The sequence below is a fragment of the Diadema antillarum genome, unplaced genomic scaffold, assembly GCF_040938485.1.
Source record: "Diadema antillarum isolate AM-2024a unplaced genomic scaffold, OU_Dant_1.0 seq00000239_RagTag, whole genome shotgun sequence".
Taxonomy (NCBI): Eukaryota; Metazoa; Echinodermata; class Echinoidea; order Diadematoida; family Diadematidae; genus Diadema; species Diadema antillarum.
In genome coordinates this window covers 1,155,001-1,181,306 of record NW_027271286.1, presented here as the reverse complement: position 1 = coordinate 1,181,306, position 26,306 = coordinate 1,155,001, and the positions used below count along the sequence as shown (strand labels likewise).

Here is a 26,306-nt window from a genome sequence, read left to right as displayed (position 1 = left end):
CCACGCACTTCGCACTTCCTAATCCGGACGAACACGTTGTGAAATCAGTTTTAATCATCATCGAGGAAATCGGAATATATGTTTGAGGGGATCGGTTTATTACTTCTTGGCTGGCAGCGTGGAAGGGCTCTGCCCGGGCGACGCTGGCAATACCTCGAGAGGAGCTGCTGCCGTAATCTAGATAAAACCGCCGCATCGGCAACTCTCACACGTCGCTCTAAAGCTTCTCATGTGATGACTTGGATGGCTATAGCTGTGAAAAAGGAGTTTGTGAGGATCTTATGAAATGTGTAGGAATAACGCGCCTGACAGTCACTTGTGACTGATGATTAGATATGGAAGTTTTCAAGAATGTATGAGAGCTCCAGTCATATCAAAATTATGGCATGATTTAAGAATGCACAGATAGCATTACCATCTTTTCTCCTTTTTCTTCTTCAGCTTATACCACATACAAACACACTCGCATACAAATACTACCATACCTAGAACTACAGCTTCAGTTAATGTTTCATTTTTTTTTTATGGCTACATTACTGTTTTTTTTACTTATAACAACTGCTGCTGCTGTTACCACTCCTGTTCTTACTAACTACTACTACTACTACTACTACTACTACTACTACTACTACTACTACTACTACTACTATTACTACTACTACAAGTATACTACTATACCACAACATACAATATCTATTACTTCTTTTTCAGCTACCTTTATTTTGTATTAAAAAAGTTTGAACTCTATGAATATGAATAATAAGTTTTACAGTGTACCACTATTGTATTTATCACAATTACTACTTTCAATATTGGTCTCAGAGCTGCTTCTTTTTAAATACTACACGGATATGTTACAGCTTCACCTTTATTCATCAACACTTTATTCTTATTTCTGCCACATCTATGAATACATTTTAACATATTATATACTATTGTACTTACATGGCGAGACTGTTATTGCTACCTAACACTACCAGTACAATACTACTGCACCTAGAAGTAAATGCAAAATAGTAACTCTTGACTATATAGATTACAACTGCTATTACTATCATATTTTTGTTAATCGCCACCACCACTACTACTACTACAACTACTACTACAACTACTACTACAACTACTACTACTACTACTATAACTACTTCTACAACTACTACAACTACTCACAACTACTACAACTACTACAACTACTACTACAACTACTACTACTACTACAACTACTACTACTACTACAACTTCTATTACAACTACTACTACAACTATTACTACAACAACTACTACTACTACTACTATTACTACTACTACTACAACTACTACTACAACAACTACTACTATTACTACTACTACTACAATTACTAATACTGCTACTACTACCACTAACTACCACTAACTACCACAACTATCAGCTACTTTCAGTACTGCAACTACAGCTTGCTGAGTTACAAAGAACCTCACAGGGGAACTTTTCACAACAAATTTCAGAACACCTTCCCTGCCAAGGGATGCTGGAATGAGGGGAGCAGAACAAACGCAATCTGACGCTGAACTAAAAAAGCGACAGAACGCCGCTCCCTGCACTAATCATGTTCCCCCGATTCTACAAATGGGATGTTAACCTGTCTGGTGCCAGCAAATTACAAGGTTGCTCGAAACCATCTTCATTCATAAAATTCAACGGAATGAGACTTTTTTCCCCGGGAAAAATCAGCTGAATTGAATTGTTTGTATGTCTCCTTCCAGGCAGCTAAATCAAAGAGTAAATTCCTGTCTTGAAAAATTCATTCACTAAGGATGAAAAAAAAAAAGCAGGATAAAAAATTGATAATAACCTTTCAATTACCCTACCCCCATAAACATCCAAAGGCAGACAAAACTAAGGATGACTCCAAGCTAAATTTTCCCACATAAAGGAAACCATTTTAAAGATAAAATGCATTAACATGCAGCAGACGAGCAACAATCTGGTAAAAATTCACAAGAGAAATCAGAAAAACAATGAGATAAGCACTTGAGCTTCATTGTAAATCAATCATTCTGGCTTCTATCGTACTTCTAAAAACAAATCAACAAACAGCACCACAGAAGAAACAGTAAGCTTGGATTGCAATGCCTTTGGCAAAGTGTAGTCACTATGTCGTTCGCACAGAAATAGAAATACGAGAAATTAATCTAAAGGAATACATTCATCTTTTTTTGTGTTTGAGCAACAGCAATTATCATCACTGTCAATATCATTTACAGCCACTGTTAAAATCATCATCAGTGCTATTATTATCATTAATATTTTCATAAGAATCATTTTCATATTTATAATTCACATGGATATAAAAACAGTTTTTAGTAGCTGCTATAAATTTGACTTGAATGTTATACATGCTAAATCACAGAAAAATTGTATTGATGATGCTAATGATAGTTAAAGGACAAGTTCACCTTCATAGACATGTGGGTTGAGTAAATGCAGCAATATTAGTAAAACGCAGCAATATTAGTAAAACACATCAATGAGAGTTTGAGGAAAATCGGACAATCCGCTCAAAAGTTATGAATTTTTGAAGTTTCTGCTCAGTCATGGCTGGATGAGAAGACTACTAGAGCTTGTGATGTCATATGAGTACAACTATATAAAGAAAGTATAAAGAAAATTCAAGATATTCTCACTTTTCTCTCATGATAAAAGAACACTCGACTTCTCTCTTTCAGAAGTCGGGGGGAGTAATATTACCCCTAATATAAGTCAGTAACAAGTTGAGGAAATGTGCACTTTATTCAAAAAGTCAAGTTTTGTGAAATTCTCTTTTTATTTTCATTATATCGTTGTACGCATGTGACATCATACACTGTGGTAGTCTTCTCCTCCAGCAGTGATTGCACAAATATTTTAAAAATTCATAAGTTTTGAACGGATTGTCGGATTTTCCCCAAACTTTCACTGATGTGTTCTACGAACATTGTTGCCTTCACTCAATCCACATGTATATGAAGGTGAACTTGTCCTTTAACAATAATGATTAAGATAATAACGATAAATGATATTAATAATGATGGGTTCATGATGATAATGATGATGATTTGATCGACTTGGCTGCACACACACATGAAGGTGAAGCAATCTACGAGAACAGGGGGCATGGCTTTTGCTATCTTTGGTTGAATGAGGCTATTTTTAATTTGATGTGCTAATTGAATTCATTAGCACCCTAATCTTGGCCATCCCTTGCCCCTCCCCCCCCCCCCCCAACACAAACACACATGAACTTCCTTTCTTATCCTCACACATTACTTCTTTTTTTTTTCATATGAATTGTGAGCATCAGATTGCCCAGAGTGTAATGTGGGGTGATTTTCAAGCACAACTTGTTTATCTTGTTCAATCACTTTCAGCTCATGAAAAAATAATAAAGATATATAATATAATGCATTTTTATTGCATTCATTAGTATCCTTATTTTGGCCATGTCCCCATCCCCACCCCAGACACACACAAAAAGTTCCTAAACTCTCATTCTACACATTTAATGTTTATTTTTGTATATCTTTATATATTTGGGTAAGTGTGAGCATCAGATTGCTTGGGATGTATCAAATATGGAGTGCATATTCATGCAAAACTTTTTTGATCTACTTTAACCATGTCCAGCTCATAACAAAACAATAATTTAATATAATTCCATAAACAGTCCATCTAGTTAAAGGCATTATCTACCATTTACAGATGAAACAAAAAAACCAAGCTTTAGTGTTTCAAAATAGTTCTAAAATGTGAGTTAAGGATAGAAACAACCAATGTAAAAGTGTTCATCAGTACAATCAATGTTAAGTATTGTTAAATATACAAAATGTGAACAACAGTTTAACAAAATTGTTTGTGCAATAAACCATCTATGGTTATAGTTTATTGAGAAAAAATAGTGATATCTTCTTATATTTAAGGCTTTATTGGGAAATTTTATACGGTAAGATGTTTTTATGATACAACTGACCTACACATACAGGTATGCATCAAATAAGACAACTCAACATTTTTTAAATCACTGGCCCCAATGGTAAACAATACGTTTATTCTGAAGAGTACAGGGTGGTCCACAACTTGAAATTTGAACATGCTGCAGGCTCTGAAGGTGAGAATAAATATTGCAGAAATTGTGTGTGTGCAAAGAGCACACATCACTAGCACTTAGCACGCAATATTTCATGAAGGTAGGCTCAACACGGTTTATTCAATTACTTGCATCAACTGTTACAATCCACTCAGTAACAATTACTCAATATCTATAGAAAGAAAACAAAGAGATCATAATTCTGAGCAATGTTGACATGTGAAATCTTGCTTAAAATATACATAACTGGCATTCCCTGATTTTTTCTTATTTACAAATCAGATCTACAAGAAATATAATCTAGCACCTGCACCTCAAATCTTGTACACATGTAAATAGACTGCATAAACAATCATAAGCAGATAATCTTTCGTGAAAGGCAATACAATTCCTGTGAAATTTCATGAATACATAACCATCGATACCAAAACATTATGCACTGAATCTTACATGTTATACATGTACATACATAGATTTATGAGACACTTTTGTTCCTGTTTGGATACTATGTGTCATCCTGTTATTAACCAAGCTAAATTGTTTAATCACATATTACAGCATAACATGCTATGACCCATAAATGGACAGAATGAAAATAAACCCATCACAACTCACACACCTTGACACAAAGCCAGCCTGTGCTAAAAGTACTAAAACTATATTAAAGATGGCAAACCCAAAATATAAACACACAATTAGTTGACCAGAAGCCAGCGCCAAAAGTGGCCCAAAATATGAATACGTACCTGAAAAAAGGAGCGATCGCTGCAAAGCTGAATAGGGAGAGTCTGTCAATATCGTAATCCTCAAAACGTGCAAAAGGATATCTTGTCCATGTCCAGTTCTCAAACATTTCAAGTTTTTACACCAAATTCTTTTCTGCTTTAGGGTCCATCTTATGTAATTTCCAAACACGAAATATACGAATAAATAAATAAATGGCAGCACTACGTAAAACCCTATGATGAAATTGAGAGAAAACAGGAAATATCCCAGCTACATCACTTCAGGTAGCATGTGATATAACCCCGTGTTACAAGTTCCGGACGACTTTATCCACCCCGAGTGATACCGGCTGCTCCAAAATACCATCCCAACCTTCCGGACCAACCTCCGAGGAAGTGTGGGAGGAAGGTCCAAATATGACAGGTTGGCAAGGACCAGCAACGATGCTTTTCTCTCATCCTCCTTCTCTCCCTCTCTCTCTCTATCTCTCTCTCTATCTCTCTTTCTCTCTTGAGTGTGCAGTTTAGCATTGTTCTCTCCTGGCTTTACCACATTTTACATCACGTATACAACAACAGAAGTTATTACGTTTGTGTAGAGGAAAGCGGATCTACTTCCTCTTTCTATTTTTTTTCCTCTTTCTCTTTTTTTAATAGTTGGTTGTTGTGTCCTGAATAATCAATAGCAAAAAGATTTCCATACGAAATGGCAGGCAAAAGGGAGAACTGTTCGATTCCAGTTACGCTCTCCCTTCCTCACTTCATTTGCGTGGAAAATTACTCGCTAAACGCACGGCTAGCAAGCAAGCGTTCCGCAGCGTGAAGGGGTGAAGGAGAGAGGGCAGAAGACGTCGACGGCTCGGGGGCAACGGAACCAGGGGAAGGCATGGCATTACACATGATTTGTCCAGTCGATTTCCCCAAAAAAGAGGAGGAAAAAATGATATTTATTGGGGGAAGATCTTCACTGGCGTGGGAACACATGAGAAGGAGAGGGGAAGAGAGAGAGAGAGGGTGGGATAGAGTGAGAAGTGAGGGGAAAAATGACTGTTTCGCTTGCATGCACTTTACTGGGCTAATGTTGAATAATTGGCGGTGATTCTCTCGCTAGAACCTGCGCGACGACGGAACACCAGCCCGAGACCTTTGCGCCGCTCCCGGGGGAATTGATTTGCGATACATTTGCGAGCGCTCGTCACACATGATCATGGCCGACTTGTTGTGGTTAGTAATCGGTGGTCCCGCTGATTGGTCAAATCGTTTACATGATGACCTCGGAAATGCAAACGAGCATCCATTATTTGACTGTTTGGCTCCAATTTGGCCCCGGGATTGACATTTCTATGCCGCCTGCCGAGCTGTTTGCTCTCATTCAGCTCTTTATAAATGATCCAGTGAAGATCTCGGTTTTAATGAATTACATTTGTCTCCCCCCTGCTCCGGCATTCTGATCTTCCCTTAAACCGCTGACTGCTAAAAGTCAGCATACCAGCTGATCACTGAGGCCCGGAGGGTTAAACTGGCGACAGGTGAAAGGTGATGACACGGAGTATCAAACTCACACAACTGTGGTGTCACTTTCAATATCTCAAATTTCAGCAGTCATTTTGCTGTTAAAGACTACAAACAGGCCAAGCTGCCTAGAATGTGCACCTTCTTCACTCTCAAATTTGTCTCCACCCAACTGAATTATTCAGTCAATATTTTTTCAAAGATTTTGCTGAATAGCTGAATAGAGGAAACAAAACATTACATAATATCTATACATGTTGAGAGTGAACTGTATGTGTCTCCTAATGACATGTACATTGAGAATAAAATAAAGTGTGATCCTTATGAAAAAGAATAAGATGCACTTAACAAAAAGAAAAGTTTAAGAATGAGTAAAAGAAAAAAGATAAGAGCATGCAAATACATGACTTTTGTTGTATTAGAAAAATCATATGAAATTATCCTATTTTTTAATAATGTCATCGCTTGTGTCTTCAGAAGTAAAGTATTTATGAATGTGATTTTTAATAGTCTCAAGAAAACTCATATCTAAAGTGAAATTAACATATCAACAAAACTGATGGATCATAATTCATGCCATGGCAAATTGTTCATATGATTGGAAGGTACCAAATTGACTTGCTAAGTATCAATGTATATCTACCTCCTTGATGAAGCTAAGTAAAATAATTTTGCAAGGACATCATCCTCTTTAACATGGAATGGGCAAAGTCAAATAAGTCAAAATAGAGCAAAGCAAAATAGACCAGAAAAATTAGCTAAAGAAATGACTTTGTAGTGGGAATAGTTCACTTGTAATTGCTTTTAAATATTCTGAAACCTTTATTTTCAAACTTAAATGTGTTCTATCCTTTTATGTTGCACGGAGAAATTAACCTGTTGAGGACAAGTCCTGAGTATAATCGGGCAAGTGTCTATGGGAAATGTGTGTTGTACCAAAATCAGCCTGTCCTCACTGAGGTAAAACACATATTCTAGTATTAAGCAAACCATGTTATTCTAGAGTTTGAATTAAAAATAATGACCAATAATAAAAGGAAAGCTTGGCCATGATGCTAAGACAGAAAACACTGTCAACAAGACGGAGAAGAGTCCTACAACAGCAGCGAAACAAATACGGGGAAAATCCTGAGGGGGTAAAGACGCGTCCGTCAGAATGACTCAACGGCTCACCCGTCCCCTCGCGGGCCGAGGCACGGGCGCGTTTCTACCAGCCGCTGGTGATTCTGCAGCACTTCTGACCCACTGTCGTAGACTCCTATCAAAGCAGTCATCGCAACAAACACACACACAAACACACAGATACCATCAAACGCTTTTAATACACACATAACACATCCAGTCATACACACAGTTTGGCTAGTGCTTGACCCTGACTGAGTTAATTTTGTCCATCCAATCCCAATGCACATTGAGCATACGTGTAGGAATGCAAGCATCAAACTTTGCTAAACCTCAGAACCTCTGCATAGGGATGCTAACCTTATAAACAGCATTACAGTATCCAGATGGCTAAAAAGAAGTATTTTTGGTAGAAAATCAGTATTTTTACCTTTCCTGCAATAGAAATATATAGTAACGTTATTAAATACAGTGTATATTTTTTTTTTCCAGGAAACTTGAAGTATTTTTGGCATAAAGCGGTACAAAATAGGGCAAAAAAAAAAGAGAGTAACAGTTGGCACCCCTGTCTGCAGCTGATGTATAGTGCAACAGTGTACAGTCAATTTGCATAGGAAGAGACAAACCATTTTTCAGACACAACTATTTGAAGTAATTGTCCTCCATTAGATGTAGAGAGTATATGAGTACAAAAGCTGTAAAGGTTAAAATAATTTCTTTGATTTGAAAGAGAAGCAATGGGTGATATCTGTATACGCATTTTTCAGTGCCCTGTGTAGCGTATGACAAAATGCTTCTTTTTTTTTAAAGGCATAATTTACCACTTGCAGAAGAAATAAAAACCCAGCATTAGTGCTTCCAAATAGTTCTAAAATGTGAATTAGGGATACAAACGACCAATGTAAAAATTTGAATTAGTATAATCAATATTAAGTATTATTAAGTATACAAAATGTAAACAACAGTTATAATAAAAAGGTTTCCAGACTAAACCGAGTACCGTTACGGTTTATTGAGAAAAATAGTGATATCTCCTTATATTTTAGGTTCTATTGAAAATTCTTATGTAAATATGGTAGGATGTTTTGTGACACAACTGACCTACACATATATGCATCAAATGTGATATCTTGAACATTTTTTAAATCACTGCTCCCAATGGTAAACTGGACCTTTAAACCTCCACATCCGATGCACTTACAGATCAAATGTACTCTAACATTGTAACCTTTGTTTTGAAATCTTATCTTGAGTGTCATACTCCCACTATCAATGGATCACAATCACAGGTGCACTTAATGTGAACCATAGAAGACTGAAGAAGTTTCTGGAACAATTATATTTTATCAATGATGTCACAAATGTACACACTAGTAGTTATGTACATGTATGATGTACTGCATGCATGGTTGTTTTAATGTGTATGTACACAGGTTGACCAGATTAATGGAGAACATTCTATGTGGTATAGATATAGTACATACAGGCTGACCAGATAAGTGGAGAATTTTCTAGGTGGTATACAATGTAGCTATACAGTACATGCATGTAACAGGAAATACATTATAGCTCACTCAATCTAGAATGATTTCACCCATTCCAGAAAGTTCTGGGGAGTGCTAACATGTTTGGCTGAGTGAGGCACTGTCCCTGTAGCCCAATGTGATTGGTAGTTATTCTTGGTAATGATGTTTTGTACATAGTTAGGCAGTGAGTCATCCAGGTTTCCTGGAACTTAGACTGGCTAGTAGGTTGGAGAGAGTTATAGAATGTGCTAGAAGGGGTGAATAGATAGTATATAAGCTAGAGAAATTCTGCAGTAGGCAGAGTACCCAACACCTCTGCTCTGAGAGTTACGTCACTTCTGGCTCTGAAGCGACTTGTTATAGTCAGTCCTGTGTTACCTGCTGACCTGTTATGTTTGTGGAGATACTTGGCCTGGGAGACATTTTGCCTGCAGAGAATTAATGTGCCTTCATTGGACTCCATATTTTGATGTCAACGGACATTGCTACGGCAAAGCTGTGACGGGCTGGATTCCTAGCTGGACAATATAAAGTGAATCATTATTCAACGCATCAACTGGACGTGGTCGTTACAACGTTTGGACTCTGCACGTTTCGCCGTGGACATATATCGTGGATTTTACCCCGGATCTATACCGTGGACTATCGTAACCTGCGCCTCTGGAGTTACGTCGGAGGAATCATTCATCGGTGCGTGGCGGATCATTCGTCTGTGCATCGAACATCGTATTTGGACACTTTCAAAGGATTATTTAATACGTGTAAGTGATTCCACTACCGATTTATAACTGTTTCTATTGATCATTGTTGTACTGATGTGACGCCGATTACCAGTCTGTACCCACAATATCACTGTCAATAAACCGCCTGAACATCAGTTGATTGTTTCTTTTGTGCGATCATTCTCGGAGTGATTTTGGTCGTAACAAAATTGGGGGCTTGTGTCCGAGAAGTGAATTTAAGCCAAAACTTAGAATTTGGAACGTTCCGGAAGCCAGAATATTGGTACAGACATAATACCAGTTGAGTTGGTTGTTCAATTGTATATTGTGTGGAATACATTGTGACAATGTCAATCAGTACAATGGATGTTCAGGCATTTGTTCAGAGGACAGATTTGTCCCTCAAAGATTTGCAAAGGTTACGCAAATGTGATTTGACTGCTATTGCACAGCATTTAAATGTAAATGTTCCACAAGGTGCAAGAAAGGCAGAGATTCTTGACTTAGTGGCTGGTCACATGGAGCTCAAAGAAGAAATTGTCACTCCAGATCAAGCTCAAATTTCAGATCAAACACGGCTTGAGCTTGCTAAATTGCAAATGGAAATGGAGAAGGAGAAGATGAGATTAGAACTGGAAGTGAAGGAAAGAATGGAAATGAAGAAACTTGAAGTGGAGCAACAACTGAAATTGCGTGAGATGGAATTGACTCATGCACAAACTGTTGGAAATCGTGAAAGGGCTCCCTCTGATTTTGATTTGGCCAAGAACATTCGATTGGTGCCCAAGTTTGAAGAAAACAGAGTTGATGCATATTTTGTGTCATTTGAGAAGGTGGCTAACAGTTTGAACTGGCCACAGGAATTTTGGCCCTTGCTCCTTCAAAGTGTGTTTGTCGGCAAAGCAGCCGATGTGTACTCATCTCTCTCTGAAGAGCAATCACGTGACTATGCTACAGTCAAGAAAGCAGTGTTGAATGCTTATGAGTTGGTGCCAGAGGCGTACAGACATAAGTTCAGAAATTCGTACCGCAAACCAGGCCAGACACATGTTGAGTTTGCTCGTGAAAAAGAAATGATGTTTGATAGGTGGTACAGGTCCCTGAAAGTGGATCAGGACTTTGATAACCTACGTGAGGTTGTTCTCTTGGAAGAATTCAAAAAGAGTGTTGCTTTCAGTGTGAGGTCACATTTGGATGATCACAAAGTGACAAGTTTCCATAAAGCAGCCTTAATGGCTGATGAGTATGAGCTGACCCACAGAAATGACAACAGACCACCTTTCAGGAATTTCTCTGGAAATAAGAGAGACAAAATTCAGTCGAGCAGTCCAAAGAATGTTGGTTCTGAAAAAGGCACGAGTTCTGAAACTTCATCGGCACCAAAGCCTCAATCTGACAAAGGGTCCAGTACAAGTGCAAATGTCATCAAATGTTTTCATTGTAACAAGACAGGGCATGTAAAGTCACAGTGTTGGAAGTTGCAAAACAAAACAAAGAAGGACTTGGGATTTGTTATGTCAAAAAGTGTCCTACCCGAAAACAGTGTCCCGTTCAGTGAAACACAGGCCATTGAAAGTCAATCTCCCAAATTCAAAGATAGGATGAAGCAGGTGGATGAGAGCTATCGTAGCTTTTTGTTTGATGGTGAGGTGACCCCATGTACTTCTGGTGAGGCAGGTAAGCCAGTAGTCATCCTACGGGATACGGGGGCCTCTCAGTCGTTGATGGTGGGTGGTGGTATGACTTTTCCACCAGATAGTGCAGTGAATGCAAAAGTCTTGATTCAGACTGTTGATGGCAGTTATATGTCAGTGCCACTGTATAGAGTGGATTTGAAGTGTGACCTAGTTTCTGGTCCTGTGACTGTTGGAGTTGTTCCTGAGTTGCCTATGGCAGGCATTGACTTCCTGTTGGGGAATGACTTGGCTGGGGACAAGGTGGTTGCGTCTCCAGTTGTTTCGGATAAGCCAGTGGTGGTTGCTGAAACTGAGCAGTTGCAGGAGGAGTTTCCTGGGATTTTCCCAGATTGTGTTGTGACTAGGTCTCAGGCTCGTAGAGCTGTTCAAGATGATGCGGATTCTGTTGATGTGGAGGAGAATTCTGGTGTTTGGTTGGCAGAAACATTTTTCAAGGATTTGAATGATGGGGTTGCTGTATTAGGCTCCGAGGCTAACAGTGATGGGCTGTTTAGCAAGTCTTCCTTGGTTGAAGCACAGCAGGCAGACTCTGAGTTGAAAGGCTTGTCTCAGACGGCGTGTTCTGAGGCTGAGGCTGAAAAGGTCCCTGAGTGCTATTATGTCAAAGATGGCATTTTGATGAGGAAGTGGAGACCTCCCCATAGGCCAGCTGATGAGGATTGGACGGTGGTCCGTCAAGTTGTTGTCCCTCCTAGTTACCGCGGTGAGATCTTGAGGATTGCTCACGAGTTACCTGTTGGCGGCCATTTAGGCGTCAGAAAGACAAAGGATCGGATCATGAGGCATTTCTATTGGCCAGGGTTGAATGTGGATGTGGCTGAGTTTTGCAAGACTTGTCACACATGTCAGGTGGCTGGTAAACCACAGCATTCAGTGAAGCCGGCGCCATTGATTCCGATACCTGCGTTTGAAGAACCATTCAGTCGGGTTCTAGTTGACTGTGTTGGACCTTTGCCTAGGACTAGGTCGGGTCATAAGTACCTCTTGACCATCATGGATATGTCTACACGGTTTCCAGAGGCTATCCCATTGCGAAATATCACTGCTAAGACTGTGGTAGATGCTCTAGTGCAGTTTTTCACTAGGTATGGGTTGCCCAAGGAAGTGCAGTCTGACCAAGGGTCAAATTTCATGTCAGGCATATTTCAAGAGGTGATGTATCGTTTGGGTGTGAAGCAGCTGAAGTCGTCAGCTTATCATCCCCAATCCCAAGGTGCGTTGGAGCGCTACCACCAGACCCTAAAGACAATGATTAGGGCATTCTGTGAGGAGTATCCCGAGGATTGGGATAAGGGCATCCCTTTCCTGCTGTTCGCAACGAGGGACTCCCCAAATGAGTCGACGGGTTTCAGCCCATTTGAGTTGGTGTACGGTCATGAAGTTAGGGGCCCACTGAAGCTCATCAAAGAGAAATTCATGACGGAGGATGATGAGGTCCACCTACTTGACTACGTGTCAAAGTTTCGTGAAAGGCTTTCAAAGGCTTGTGAGGTAGCTAGGGAACACTTGAAAGTGTCACAAGACTCTATGAAGAGAAAGGCAGACAAAAATGCCAAAGCCCGAACTTTCAACCCAGGTGACAAAGTTCTTGTACTGCTGCCCATACAAGGTGAACCACTGAAAGCCAAGTTCAGTGGCCCATACAGTGTCAAAAAGAAACTCAATGATGTGAACTATGTGATCAGTACGCCAGACAGACGCAAAGATCAGAGGGTGTGTCATGTAAACATGCTGAAAGAGTACTATGAGAGAAAGGCTGGTCAGCCAGTAGGCGTGGCTCAGGTGGTAGAAGAAGAAGTAGATGAAGAGGGAGAAGCTCAAGATGAGAATGGAAGTGAGCCCTCTAGTGCCAGGTTGTCTAACTCAGAGACGTTAGGGAAAGTAGATGAGGCACTGAGCTACCTACCTGAAAATCAGAGGAAAGATGTGACTAGTCTGTTACATGAGTACAAAGAACTGTGTAAAGACAAACCAGGCTGCACCCCTCTGGCTGTACATGATGTTGATGTAGGAGATGCTGACCCTATCAAGCAAAACCCTTACAGGTTAAACCCGAGCAAACTGCAAAAAGTAAGGGAAGAGGTTCAGTACATGCTAGACAATGACATAATAGAACCGAGTAAAAGCAGTTGGAGCTCCCCAATTGTCATGGTGCCCAAACCAGATGGGTCTCAAAGATTCTGTATAGATTACAGAAAGGTGAATGCCGCGACGAAAACAGACTCTTTCCCCATTCCCAGACTAGAAGATTGCATTGACAGGGTCGGAAATTCTGCATATGTCAGTAAAATAGACCTTCTAAAGGGATACTGGCAAGTGCCCTTGACCGACAAAGCCAGAGAGATTTCTGCCTTTGCTACACCAGATGGCTTGTTCCAATGCAAAGTAATGCCATTCGGCATGAAAAATGCTCCAGCCACCTTCCAACGGCTGACAAACCAAATCATTGCCGGACTTAACAACTGTGTCGTATACATTGATGACATATTAGTGTATAGTGACACGTGGGAGGAGCACATTACACACTTGCGGCAACTTTTTGATCGACTCAAGGAGGCCGGATTGGTGATTAATCTGGCAAAGAGTGAATTTGCAAAGGCCAAAGTGGTGTATCTCGGGCATGTAGTCGGTCAGGGACAAGTATTGCCAAGAGAAGCCAAGGTAGAGGCTATACTAGGCTTTCCCATTCCCCAATCCAAGAAGGAGTTGCTCAGATTTCTGGGCATGGCTGGTTTCTACAGGAAATTTGTACCGAATTTCAGCACTGTAGTCACCCCCCTTACAAACCTGCTGAAGGGCAAGGCAAAGTACACCTGGACTGATGAGTGTCAAAGAGCCTTCGAGAAACTAAAGGCAGTCCTTGCTAATGAGCCTGTTTTGGCAGCTCCTGACTTCGCAAAGCCATTCAAGGTGGCAATAGATGCTAGCGATGTAGGAGTGGGAGCGGTTTTGCTCCAAGAAGATGAAGAAGGCACTGAACGACCAGTTAGCTACTTCTCCAAAAAATTGAACGCATACCAGAAGAAGTACTCCACAATTGAGAAGGAGGCTCTCAGTCTCATCCTTGCCCTCCAGCAATACGAAGTGTACTTGACAAATAGCAAAGGGGAGATCACAGTCTATACTGACCACAACCCCTTGGTCTTTTTAGACCGGTTCAAAATGAAGAACAACAGATTGTTCAGATGGAGCATGATGACGCAGCCATATGCACTCAAAATCAAACATGTGGCAGGCAAAAACAATGTAATTGCCGACGCTCTGTCAAGAGTGTAACATGAAGAGAGTATCAAAGGTGAAAAGTTTTCACCGCATATCATTCCCAGTGTATGTGTTTCGCATATTCACTAATGTATATATGCAAAACAGTTTGACATGATTGTATAAGCTCCGAGAATCCAAGCAATATCATTGTAAATGGTATCCATGACAAGAGAACATGGAATTAATACAGCTATCCAAAAGGCATGTGATAGTATGTGATTATTGTAGTTTGACTTGGATTTTATCTTACATTCATTGTAAATAACAATGAGAAATTGTGAAGGTAAAAGAAACCCTTGCTACAGCAAGGCTTTCTTTTTCCCATGGGGGATGGTGTCACAAATGTACACACTAGTAGTTATGTACATGTATGATGTACTGCATGCATGGTTGTTTTAATGTGTATGTACACAGGTTGACCAGATTAATGGAGAACATTCTATGTGGTATAGATATAGTACATACAGGCTGACCAGATAAGTGGAGAATTTTCTAGGTGGTATACAATGTAGCTATACAGTACATGCATGTAACAGGAAATACATTATAGCTCACTCAATCTAGAATGATTTCACCCATTCCAGAAAGTTCTGGGGAGTGCTAACATGTTTGGCTGAGTGAGGCACTGTCCCTGTAGCCCAATGTGATTGGTAGTTATTCTTGGTAATGATGTTTTGTACATAGTTAGGCAGTGAGTCATCCAGGTTTCCTGGAACTTAGACTGGCTAGTAGGTTGGAGAGAGTTATAGAATGTGCTAGAAGGGGTGAATAGATAGTATATAAGCTAGAGAAATTCTGCAGTAGGCAGAGTACCCAACACCTCTGCTCTGAGAGTTACGTCACTTCTGGCTCTGAAGCGACTTGTTATAGTCAGTCCTGTGTTACCTGCTGACCTGTTATGTTTGTGGAGATACTTGGCCTGGGAGACATTTTGCCTGCAGAGAATTAATGTGCCTTCATTGGACTCCATATTTTGATGTCAACGGACATTGCTACGGCAAAGCTGTGACGGGCTGGATTCCTAGCTGGACAATATAAAGTGAATCATTATTCAACGCATCAACTGGACGTGGTCGTTACAACGTTTGGACTCTGCACGTTTCGCCGTGGACATATATCGTGGATTTTACCCCGGATCTATACCGTGGACTATCGTAACCTGCGCCTCTGGAGTTACGTCGGAGGAATCATTCATCGGTGCGTGGCGGATCATTCGTCTGTGCATCGAACATCGTATTTGGACACTTTCAAAGGATTATTTAATACGTGTAAGTGATTCCACTACCGATTTATAACTGTTTCTATTGATCATTGTTGTACTGATGTGACGCCGATTACCAGTCTGTACCCACAATATCACTGTCAATAAACCGCCTGAACATCAGTTGATTGTTTCTTTTGTGCGATCATTCTCGGAGTGATTTTGGTCGTAACAATGATTAAGACTTCACACCTTTCTCCATTATTATAATTATGTTCTGATTTGTCGGGGGAAAAAAAAAACAAACCCAACAAACCCCACAAAATAATTGCTTCTATTTCTATCAAAGAATGAATAAGTTCCCTTGATTACATGCACAAGAAATTCTTTTTATGATCTCCTAGTAATATTTGGTACATGTAGCTCATTTCCGAAATGATAAAAGTTATTCGATAAGAAACTGAACATAAATATTGATATATTGAAATCTAATAACATTTGACATATTGCATAGTTATCTGAAGAAGATTTGAACTCTCATGGCAAATCATTTTCAAAATCACAGGCCAAATTTGATTTGAAAATATGACTTTTTCAAAGTTATCAACAAATAGCTTGTGAGAGAGTTTGTTCAGACAGAGGTGTTCCCGATTTTTGTTTCTGTTTGTTACCATCAATTACTCGCAGGTAAATGAAGGTAAAGAACAAAGACAGAACACAGGCTGTGACTACAATATCTGGAAAGAGGCAATTCAGAAACTCTCCGGTTATAACAGTGAAATAATCCTCATCTGCTTATGTTCTCATAATTTTGTGTTGGAAATCATGGAATATATACATTGTTACTTGTGAATGTTATCCTCAATATTAAAATAGCTATCATAATTACCATGATTATAATTCCCAAATTACTACTTAATATTTTCATCATTATCATCATCATCATCATTATTACTTTCAATATCATCATTACCATTATTCTAATCATTACTATAAACATAACACTGTATTACTATAATGATCATAATTACTTTTGTCATAACTATTATGTCACATGGATGAATCCATGGATCTTAACTGTTCTGTTTTCATTATATCATAATACTATGGGTGTTTCGTGAATAATGGAAGGAGAATATACTGTTTGTCTACACAAACATATATTGTACTTGTAACTGTAATCATAAGGGGGAAAAATATTGCCTGACTTAGTTACAAGCATACTTTTGTCTCAGTGTAATACAGTATCAAAAAATGAATGGGGGAAAATAAATAGAAAAAAAAAATGAATGAGAGAAGGAGGGGAGGGTGGGGGGGGGGAGGGGAGTATAAGGGGAAGGGGCAAGGATGTTATGGGTCAAGACTGGAATGATTGTCCAGTCATATTGTCTGCAGAATGACCGAAGACTTGGCGACGAGTGTCTTTCCCGTGGCAGATGACCGCCTCCTCCGAACCTCATTCACTCGCATGATGGTGACAGAGATGGCTACTTCCTGCGCTCGCTCTCCCCTCTCTCTCTCTCTCTCCCGAGCCACGCACCGCGCAAACGCAACGCCGCTCGACGGACAGACAAGTGGTCGTGTGAACGCACCTGCTGACACATTCCCCGGTAAGGAGCAACTGGCTTCAATGGTGCCAAAGTCAACCCCCCCCCCTCCTTCTCTCCCTCCATCCTCCCCTCCATCCACCCTACCCCTCCCCTCCCCCCCCCCCCATCGTCCCAACACCCTTGATGGACACTGAACAAGCCCCTCTTCCTGTACTTTTGCATTAAACTGAACTTTCACACTATCCACCTCCTCTCTCCTCTTCAAAATCCAGAGATAAAAATCTACTCCAAAAGGCATCTCTCTCTCCATCTTTCAAAACTTCATATCATCCAATCATATGTCCTCTTTCCTCCTTGCACTCTTTGAACTTCCGATCATGCCAATTTCCTCCAACCTCTGGTGTTTGTTCGCTTTTTTTTCACACTCTACCCATTTTTTGTATGGAAACTTTCTCTCCACTTTTTCCTGCAGAATTTTCCTCCTACAGCTCAGTATAATACCTCCTCCTCCTCCCCACCCCCCCCCCCATACTACATACACTCAAGCTCCTTCCTTTAGACATTTATGCAAAGTTCGTCCCCGCTGGGAATATATTGGTAATGTTTTGGTGTACATTTCACAGGGCATACTACCTGTAGATTACCACGTGTCTTCCCCTATCAATTTCCCCCTCTGTACAGATTTGATCCTACGAGTACAAGTCTTATAGCTCATCTTCAAACCCGCCAAGGTGGTGGTTGAAAAAACTTCACGACTCTCGTAATGAGAGAACGACGTGTATCACACATCCTCTATCCAATTCCTTTTCTCATTTCCCCACTTCCCTTCTACGACCCCCCCCCCCCCCCCCCCCCGCCTTCCCACCAACACACTCACATACCTCCCCATACCATTTACTTGCAGCCAAGCTATTACCGCCCTCAACTGGCGAAGACTCTACAGTGTACATGCTGGAGCCGGGGATAGAATCAATAATTTCTGACAGTGATTTTCATCAGCCCTAATCTGTTTCGACAGCAGGCTGGATCAGCCCTTGTTCTCTCTCGAGTCTTTCGCGACACCAAGTCTATCCCCCGCCCCCCCCCCCCCCCATCCTCTCCTAACCCCTCCCTCCCCCACTATCTCCACTTCCCCTCCTTACTTTACAAGTGCCAGCAGACACAAGTTACAAAAAAATGATCTTTATACAGACAGGGTCTCATCAAAATATAGTAAGACTCACCCCTCACCTGAGATCGTAAAAACATCATCACTGGAGAGGAATGATGTATTTCTCATTCTTTTGCAACATTTTGGATGACTTACAATCACACTTGACTTTCTGAACAGCATCTAGTCAGAAAAGACGGCCATTTTAATACTTTTGTAAAATTATATAATGCCAAATCTTAATTGTACGTACAGCATATGTTCATGACAGACGTCACTGAAAAGCTGCAGCTGCCTTGGAGTAAATGTACAGAAAGGCTGCAAGCTTGTTTCATGAACGGGACAAAGAGTTAAATATGCCTTCACAGAAAGTTGTGATGAAAATAGACAAAGTAAAGGAGTGATATTATCTTTTTTTTTTCTGTACAGCTGCCGAAACAGCAGAGACCTGGCAAACTTCCCAGGTAATAGCAATGTAAGAATTGCTTTTACTATATTCACCCATGTCACACAGCTGGGCATAGTTGATAGAAGCAAGCAACACTCACACATCACTCAAGAAACACATGTTATGGAAAAAAAAGAAGTGTTAAAATTATCTGCTGGTAAGGGTGGATAAAAATACTACAGCGAAAAACAGGTGAAAATGTTTGAAATCAGATGGCTGATATGAGCTCGTGATGCAGAATTTGGAAACGAGTCCAGAAACAGAAATATCACGATCGTGAAAACCGACAACAATCAGCATAAAATGGCCACTTCCCCTGGTCGGGCACTAGATGTGGGTCAAGGTTAATCACATGATTCTCACCGTCCTCGCTTTCCTCCACTCGTTAGGCAACGAAACTGGAGAGGAAAAAGTCGAGAGCAGAATTGCGAGATGCGAGACACAGAAAACACAGAAAGAGAAGCGGAAAGAAGAACATATCATACGGCAAATCACCTACGAAAAGTGTGCAGAGAAAGAGAGGAGAAGAATGAGAGAGAGGAAGCATTTGAGAGGAACCATGGGGGGAGGGGGTAGGGGGTAAGGGGATGGGGGTAGGGGGTAAGGGGATGGGGGTAGGGGGTAAGGGGATGGGGTTAGGGGGAGGGGCACTGCGCTCACAAAATTACGCACGTTCCCTGACAGCTTCAAAACAGAGAGCATCACTCGAGGCGTGTGACACACACCGGTAAAAACACCGATTAACTCTCAACACAAGTGACTCACAGAGCCATGTTCACATTCGGGAGGCTTGTTCGGCCACGTCAGGCTGAACATTTAAGCGGTGAAAAGAGTTCCATTCATGAATGTGAAAGGTCCACTCATGCTGACAAGGGTGAGTGAGGTATTACAGCTGACAAGCACTCATACCATGAAATATATCAGTTATTTCCTTAATATCAAAGCTGAGGGACGTATGCTCCATTTCATATCCTAAATGCAAATATTTGTAGTGTGTACCATAAGTCAGCGAGGTGAACATGCAAAGGATAAAAGAAAATGGCTGAAGTCTGACTCTGCGTTTTGAATTCTAAAGGAAGCATTTATATTTGGGTTATTCTTTAACACAAAAGAATCAACATAACCCCCCCCCCCCAAAAAAAAAAAAAAAAAGAAGAAGAAAAAGAAGAAAGTATTCTAAACAATCTCCTCACATTTTTAATTTTGGTTTTTGTACAATTGATTGTTCCATCAGTAAATTAACACTATGATGACAAAATTCTAGTTCCAATACAGGGGCCAAGATTAAAAAATGAATTGCCGCAACGTTGTTGATCAACAAATTTTGTTGTGTTTCATGTTCCTCAAAGATGGATGTTTGTAACACCCCCAATAAAAATGTTGATTATTCTGCTCTGGGGATTTCTGTTACATGTTCAATAAGATATTAGATTTAGCCAGCTCTGGTGAAGTAAGGTCCACAATTGCCACAACCAGTGAGTGAACACAATGCTTGTTTCAGCGACCATAATATCACCTCAGCCAATGACAGATGCAAAGAAAGTCATAAGAAAAACTAAATGAAAGAACAACAAATCATAAATGCTTCAGAAAAATCATGGAAAAATGTGGAAAAAAAAACACCAACCAAAAGGAAGATTGATGCTACAGTATTTCGCTAACATTAATCTAACTTCACTAATGAGACAAACAAAAACAGAATTGTGCTAAAAAACAGATTCAAGTCCACTGAATATGCATTGTTACCAACATGTACGAATCTGTACCTCATGATGGGATGATCACACTCCTTGTACTTATGGAAAAGTGTGGATGGTGTTCTACATCATTCATAAAACAGCTAGCGGTTGGTGACAGTAAATTGGAACAATTATGATTGACCCAAAACGAAAACTCATGAAAAACATTCTCAATTCACAACAACGATCCCAGAGTTGCACAATACAGAACGGGGTGGCATATGCTAATATTTGCAACAAAAACAAAAAGGGGGGGGGGGGGGGAAACGGATGTCGAGTCAATTTTAAAAGATGAAAAAATAACAAAACTGCAGTATGAACGCATCCCAGCAAGGAAGATAAGCTCCTGGTAAGTTTTATCGAGGATGATCGCACAACCTTGAACCATGGCTACACGTTCGGCGGGAGAGAGTGTAGAAGTGCTCAGAGATTCACAACCTGATGTGCCTTCCCTGTCGCACTTCCCCCACACGGTCGGTCGGCAGCGGTCTATATAATGCAACACTCAGCGGGCGGCCAAGTGGAATGGCATCGTGGTGACCGTTAACCCACTTGTGTACACTATGAAATGTAACCCTCAGAAGAAGAAGAAAAAGAAAAACTCCTTATCTCTTTAATCAACCTAATTGGGTGCTTGCAGATCTGCCCTGCAAAAAAAAAATAATAATAATAATAAAACAAATCATTCTTAATTAAAGGGGTAAATCAACAGTATTCAGTTTTCTCACAGTTGGTTTAGAATTCCCTTTTACTTCTCCTCTCTCTCTCTTTCATATGCCTGATTCAGCACTGGGTAAAACAATTACAGTCTGCTGTGTGTCAGACACACACACACATACACACACACACATATACACACACACATACAAAAAAAAAAATAGTCTAAGGCATGCAAGCTCTTTTCTTGATTACTGATTGTCTACATTAACAATAAGAGATTAAAAAACAATGCAACTAGCATACCATAGGGTCCATACACGATTCATCAGCAGCAGAATGGTGAAAGTCAAACATTCCTTCTCTTCCCTCGACGTGACATCAAAAGTTTTTTGCAAGACAGCCTCATCACTATAAAGTATGACATTTGCCTCAAAATACGTTGGACATCAATGCTACTTAATCCCTTCAGAATGGTGATGTCCACAGACACAGATGCATACAAGATAGTGTCATGCCACAGCTATGATGCCTAGTCTGCTTCCTCCAGACCCGCATGTATGAGCTCGTGTGGAGACCATTCCCTTGTGGGGGAAGGGGGAATACCCTCCGAAAGAGTAGGAGTTCTCTTCATGCAGAGTCTCTGTACATTCTTCAACCTCAGTCATAACACAACATGCTCCTTGCAGATTGTCTGAAAACTTCTGGCAGTGCAAGCCTACAATGGCTTCATATGGGCAGTGGGAAAGAGTATAAGAGGGAGAGAGAAGAGAAAAAGTAATAGAAGATTATCCTGCGATTATCTCCCGCGATTATCGCACGTTCATAGGTGACACACGCCTGCCACTGCCCTATGCTCCGCGGCTCCTGCATCAACAAGCGAGCGGACACCTGGGACGCAGGGGGAATCGGCTTACAGCTGGTGTAGCGCGAGGGCGCATGAATGTTTTTACTGTAAGTTATACATATGGCGAAAACAGATGAATCAGCTGTTGAGACAAAACCCAACAATGATTCATCCCCATTGTTTGGCAGAACGAGGAAAAAAGAGAAAGAAATATAAACAAAGGGAATGATATCAAGAAAGAGAAAGAAAGATAAAAAAGGGAATATATCAAGAAAGAGAAAGAAAGATAAGCAAATGGAATATATAAGAAAGAGAAAAAGATAAACAAAGGTTATATATCAAGAAAGAGAAAAATATAAACGAAGGGAATATATCAAGAAAGAGAAAGAAATACAAACAAAGGGAATGATATGAAGAAAGAGAAAGAAACATAAACAAAGGGAATATATCAAGAAAGAAAAAGAAAGATAAACAAAGGGAATATATAAGAAAGAGAAAAAAATAAACAAAGGTTATATATCAAGAAAGAGAAAAATATAAACGAAGGGAATATATCAAGAAAGAGAAAGAAATATAAACAAAGGGAATGATATCAAGAAAGATAAAGAAAGATAAAGAAAGGTTATATATCAAGAAAGAAAAAGAAAGATAAACAAAGGGAATGATATCAAGAAAGAGAAGGAAATATAAACAAAGGGAATATATCAAGAAAGAGAAAGAAAGATAAAAAAAGGGAATATATCAAGAAAGATAAACAAATAAAAACAAAGGGAATGATATCTAGGAAGAGAAAAAAGATAAACAAAGGTTATATATCAAGAAAGAGAAAGAAATATCAACAGTGGGAATACATAAGAAAGAAAAAAATAAACAAAGGTTATATATCAAGAAAGAGAAAAATATAAACGAAGGGAATATATCAAGAAAGAGAAAAATATAAACGAAGGGAATATATCAAGAAAGAGAAAGAAATATAAACAAATGGAATATATCACAAAAGGGAAAGAAAGATAAACAAAGGGAAAGATATCAAGAAAGAGAAAGAAACATACACAAAGGGAATATATCAAGAAAGATAAAGAAAGAAAAAAAAACTGATAGGAGTCAACCATTTGACAGGTTGATCTTTCTGAGTTAAGAAGCCATTTTGTTTGAAACTCCTGAGCAACTGCCGTGATGCTTATCTGAAGATGCATGTTGGTAATCCAGAGATACCAATGCATGCTCAGGTCGTCCACACCGAAGACTGTCTTTTGGGTTCCATCCAATCGCGGTTGCGAGAGAGGCCGAGAAGTTGAAAGAATGGGACAAATCAAATCTAGTCCAGCTATTAAATGTTGAAACTTTGATAATACCTTAGGAATCCATATGCATGAAGAAGAAAGATTTGGTTCGAGTATGAATTCTATGATTCTCTTTTCGGTAATTACCTTGTAGAGCAGTCTGTGGGGGTCCGGTTCCGTCTTGTAGGGCACCCGAGGAGCAACGAATGGGCCAAACTGGGTCCTCTGTTGGATCAGCTTACGAGCGAAAACTCCGAGCACTGTAAAGATGAGAGGGAAATAAAACAGAAAAGAATTAGATAAATACATTGTCCATTTACTGTATTATATCAAGAAAGTTTGCTGAAAATTCTGACCACAGACCACAGAAGTTGAAGGGTGAGAAACTGAACACAGCTGGTGATATTGCATACTGATTCGTTGGAAAGTTGAAGGCCAGAGAAAAAAGAAGCAATTGAGGTTTTATGTCAAATGCACATTCCAGTACAATACTTATATATGCACTGAAAATTGCTTATTGGGTATGATTTCCATATTATAGCAGGAAAGTATTTTTAAATCAACCATAATTTTCTACCTGTCATTCATATTTGGTCAATGCACAGTTTTCTGATATGTACTGAGTATTAAAGGGATGGTACAGTATTGGTGGAGAGGAGAATTGGGCTTTTAACTTTTTGCAAGATACCAAGAAAACACTTATGAAATAGTACAGAGCATACCATTTTAAGAGAAATTCAAAGTTTATTTGATGAAAATCGGGTTTGGAATGACCGAAACATCCAAAAACAAAGTAAAACAAAGCGATCGTAATAAAATGTGCATCCCACACTTCGTTAGAATCGCTCTGTTTTGGATATCTCAGCCATTTCAAAACCAATTTTCATCAAATAAACATTGAATTCCTCACGGAATTACATGCTCTTTCATATTTCATAAGAGGTTTCTCATTATCTTCGCACCAAAAAATGTTAGAAACCTGAAATTAGGTCTCAACCAAAACTATACGATCCCTTTAAGTTGTTACTGATTTTGCAACAAAGACAAAATTGCACTGTATTGTATTTACTCTAATTTATTTTAGTTGTGTGTGTGTATGCACATGCAATGTATAACAAACATTCTGTAGTAATTTCTACTTACCTTTAATATAAAAAAGTAAACTGTAATCAAGTAGTAAAAGCCAATCTCACGTATGGTCAGAAACACCATTATTTCATATGTATAATTTTCATTCACTTTAACTCTTTCTATGTCTCCACTTATCACCATCATCATCTTCATAATCACCATCATCACCCTCATCATCATCATCATCATCATCGCCATCATCATCATCATCATCATCATCACCATCATCATCATCATCATCACCATCACCATCACCATCACCATCACCATCACCATCATCACTGTCATCTTGTTTACTACAGCTGCGTGCATGTGTGGGAAAGAGTACGCTGTCAACAATTCAGAACAAGTATTGAAAGATATTTAATTGAGCTGAACTCATTCTCACCAACCAAAAAATTTGGGTCTTGTGTCCTCTATATTTATCTCCTTCTCCCCTTCCTCCCCCCCCCCCCCCACCTCCCCCCTCCCCTCTCCCCCACGACTTCTCCCAGTTGACACAGAGTCACACAGCCCTGAGTCAAATGTTACGGCATCCCTATCAACAGCATCCCAAAAGGATGCGGGAGAGACAAGTGCATCAATATCAATCTTGAGCAGAAAACATTTGACACTATAGAACGGCATGGAACAGTGACGAGTCAATCTCAACACACTTGTTCTCTTCACCAGTTGAGGACAAGCTTTAATATTTTGCCATAACACATATTTCCCGTTGACACCTGCCCGAGTATACTCTACACTGTAGAAAAAAAAATATATGTGTTGAGAAGGCGCAATCTCTTTTCCATGTCAATCATTACTGTCACAATTGTTATCATCAGGAACATTGATTTAATAGCACGATTACGATGGTGGCCGTGTTCACTGTCATTATTGCTTCAAATGTATCATTACTATTACATGTCATGATTTCTGTCATTCCTGTACTCGTAGAAGAAGTTGTGGTGGAAGTACCATTTACAATGTAGTAGTACAAAATGTGTAGTAGTAGTAGTAGTAGTAGCAGTACTTAGTAGTTATATAAATGGTAGTACTGTTACTTTTTTCTTCATTAGCACTATGAAAATTGACATACAGTATATTTTCTTTGTGGGGGAAGGGGCTGGTGATTCAGTTTGGTTTAACTACGAGTCACCTACAAATGTATGTTGATGGAACTATGAAATCATTTGACATCAATATGGAATAAGAAAAAACCCAAAATCTCATACAGCACTCATACAGAAGATGAAGAAGAAACCCTGACATGACTGAAGCTACACAAGCTGTGGAGTGTATTAAGCGTAACAGACCAATTCATCGACCAAAGTCAAGTTCGGGTCACATATCAAATCAAGGAGGATGAAACATAATACGACCGGCCCGATTACTTCCCTTGCTGTTTCTAAAAGTGGGAGCTCTGGCTCGTTAAATTGCTCTAGCAGGTGCATACTCATTGCAGTTTCATGGCACTTGCACTATTTTGGGCGTACACAGTGGCACATTTCTCCCATACGGCATCATAGCCATCAAAGTTCTAACGTTTATGTTGTGTATGATTATCTGCCACGTTGGATATTGCTAGACATGTTCTGTGAGGTAATTTCTGTTAGTGAATCAAGTTACGCTACCATGTTGTAACTCTGT

The 26,306-nt window shown here is 39.7% G+C and overlaps 1 protein-coding gene across 1 annotated transcript in view; it reads right to left on the bottom strand.

Annotated features, from left to right (window-relative positions):
- Positions 1-26,306, bottom strand: part of LOC139729425 (uncharacterized) — a 182,482-nt gene that overhangs the window by 36,027 nt on the left and 120,149 nt on the right. Inside the window, exon 5 of the mRNA XM_071640350.1 lies at positions 23,694-23,806. Within this exon, the coding sequence (XP_071496451.1) occupies positions 23,694-23,806 (113 nt within the window). The remainder of the gene's footprint in view (positions 1-23,693; positions 23,807-26,306) is intronic.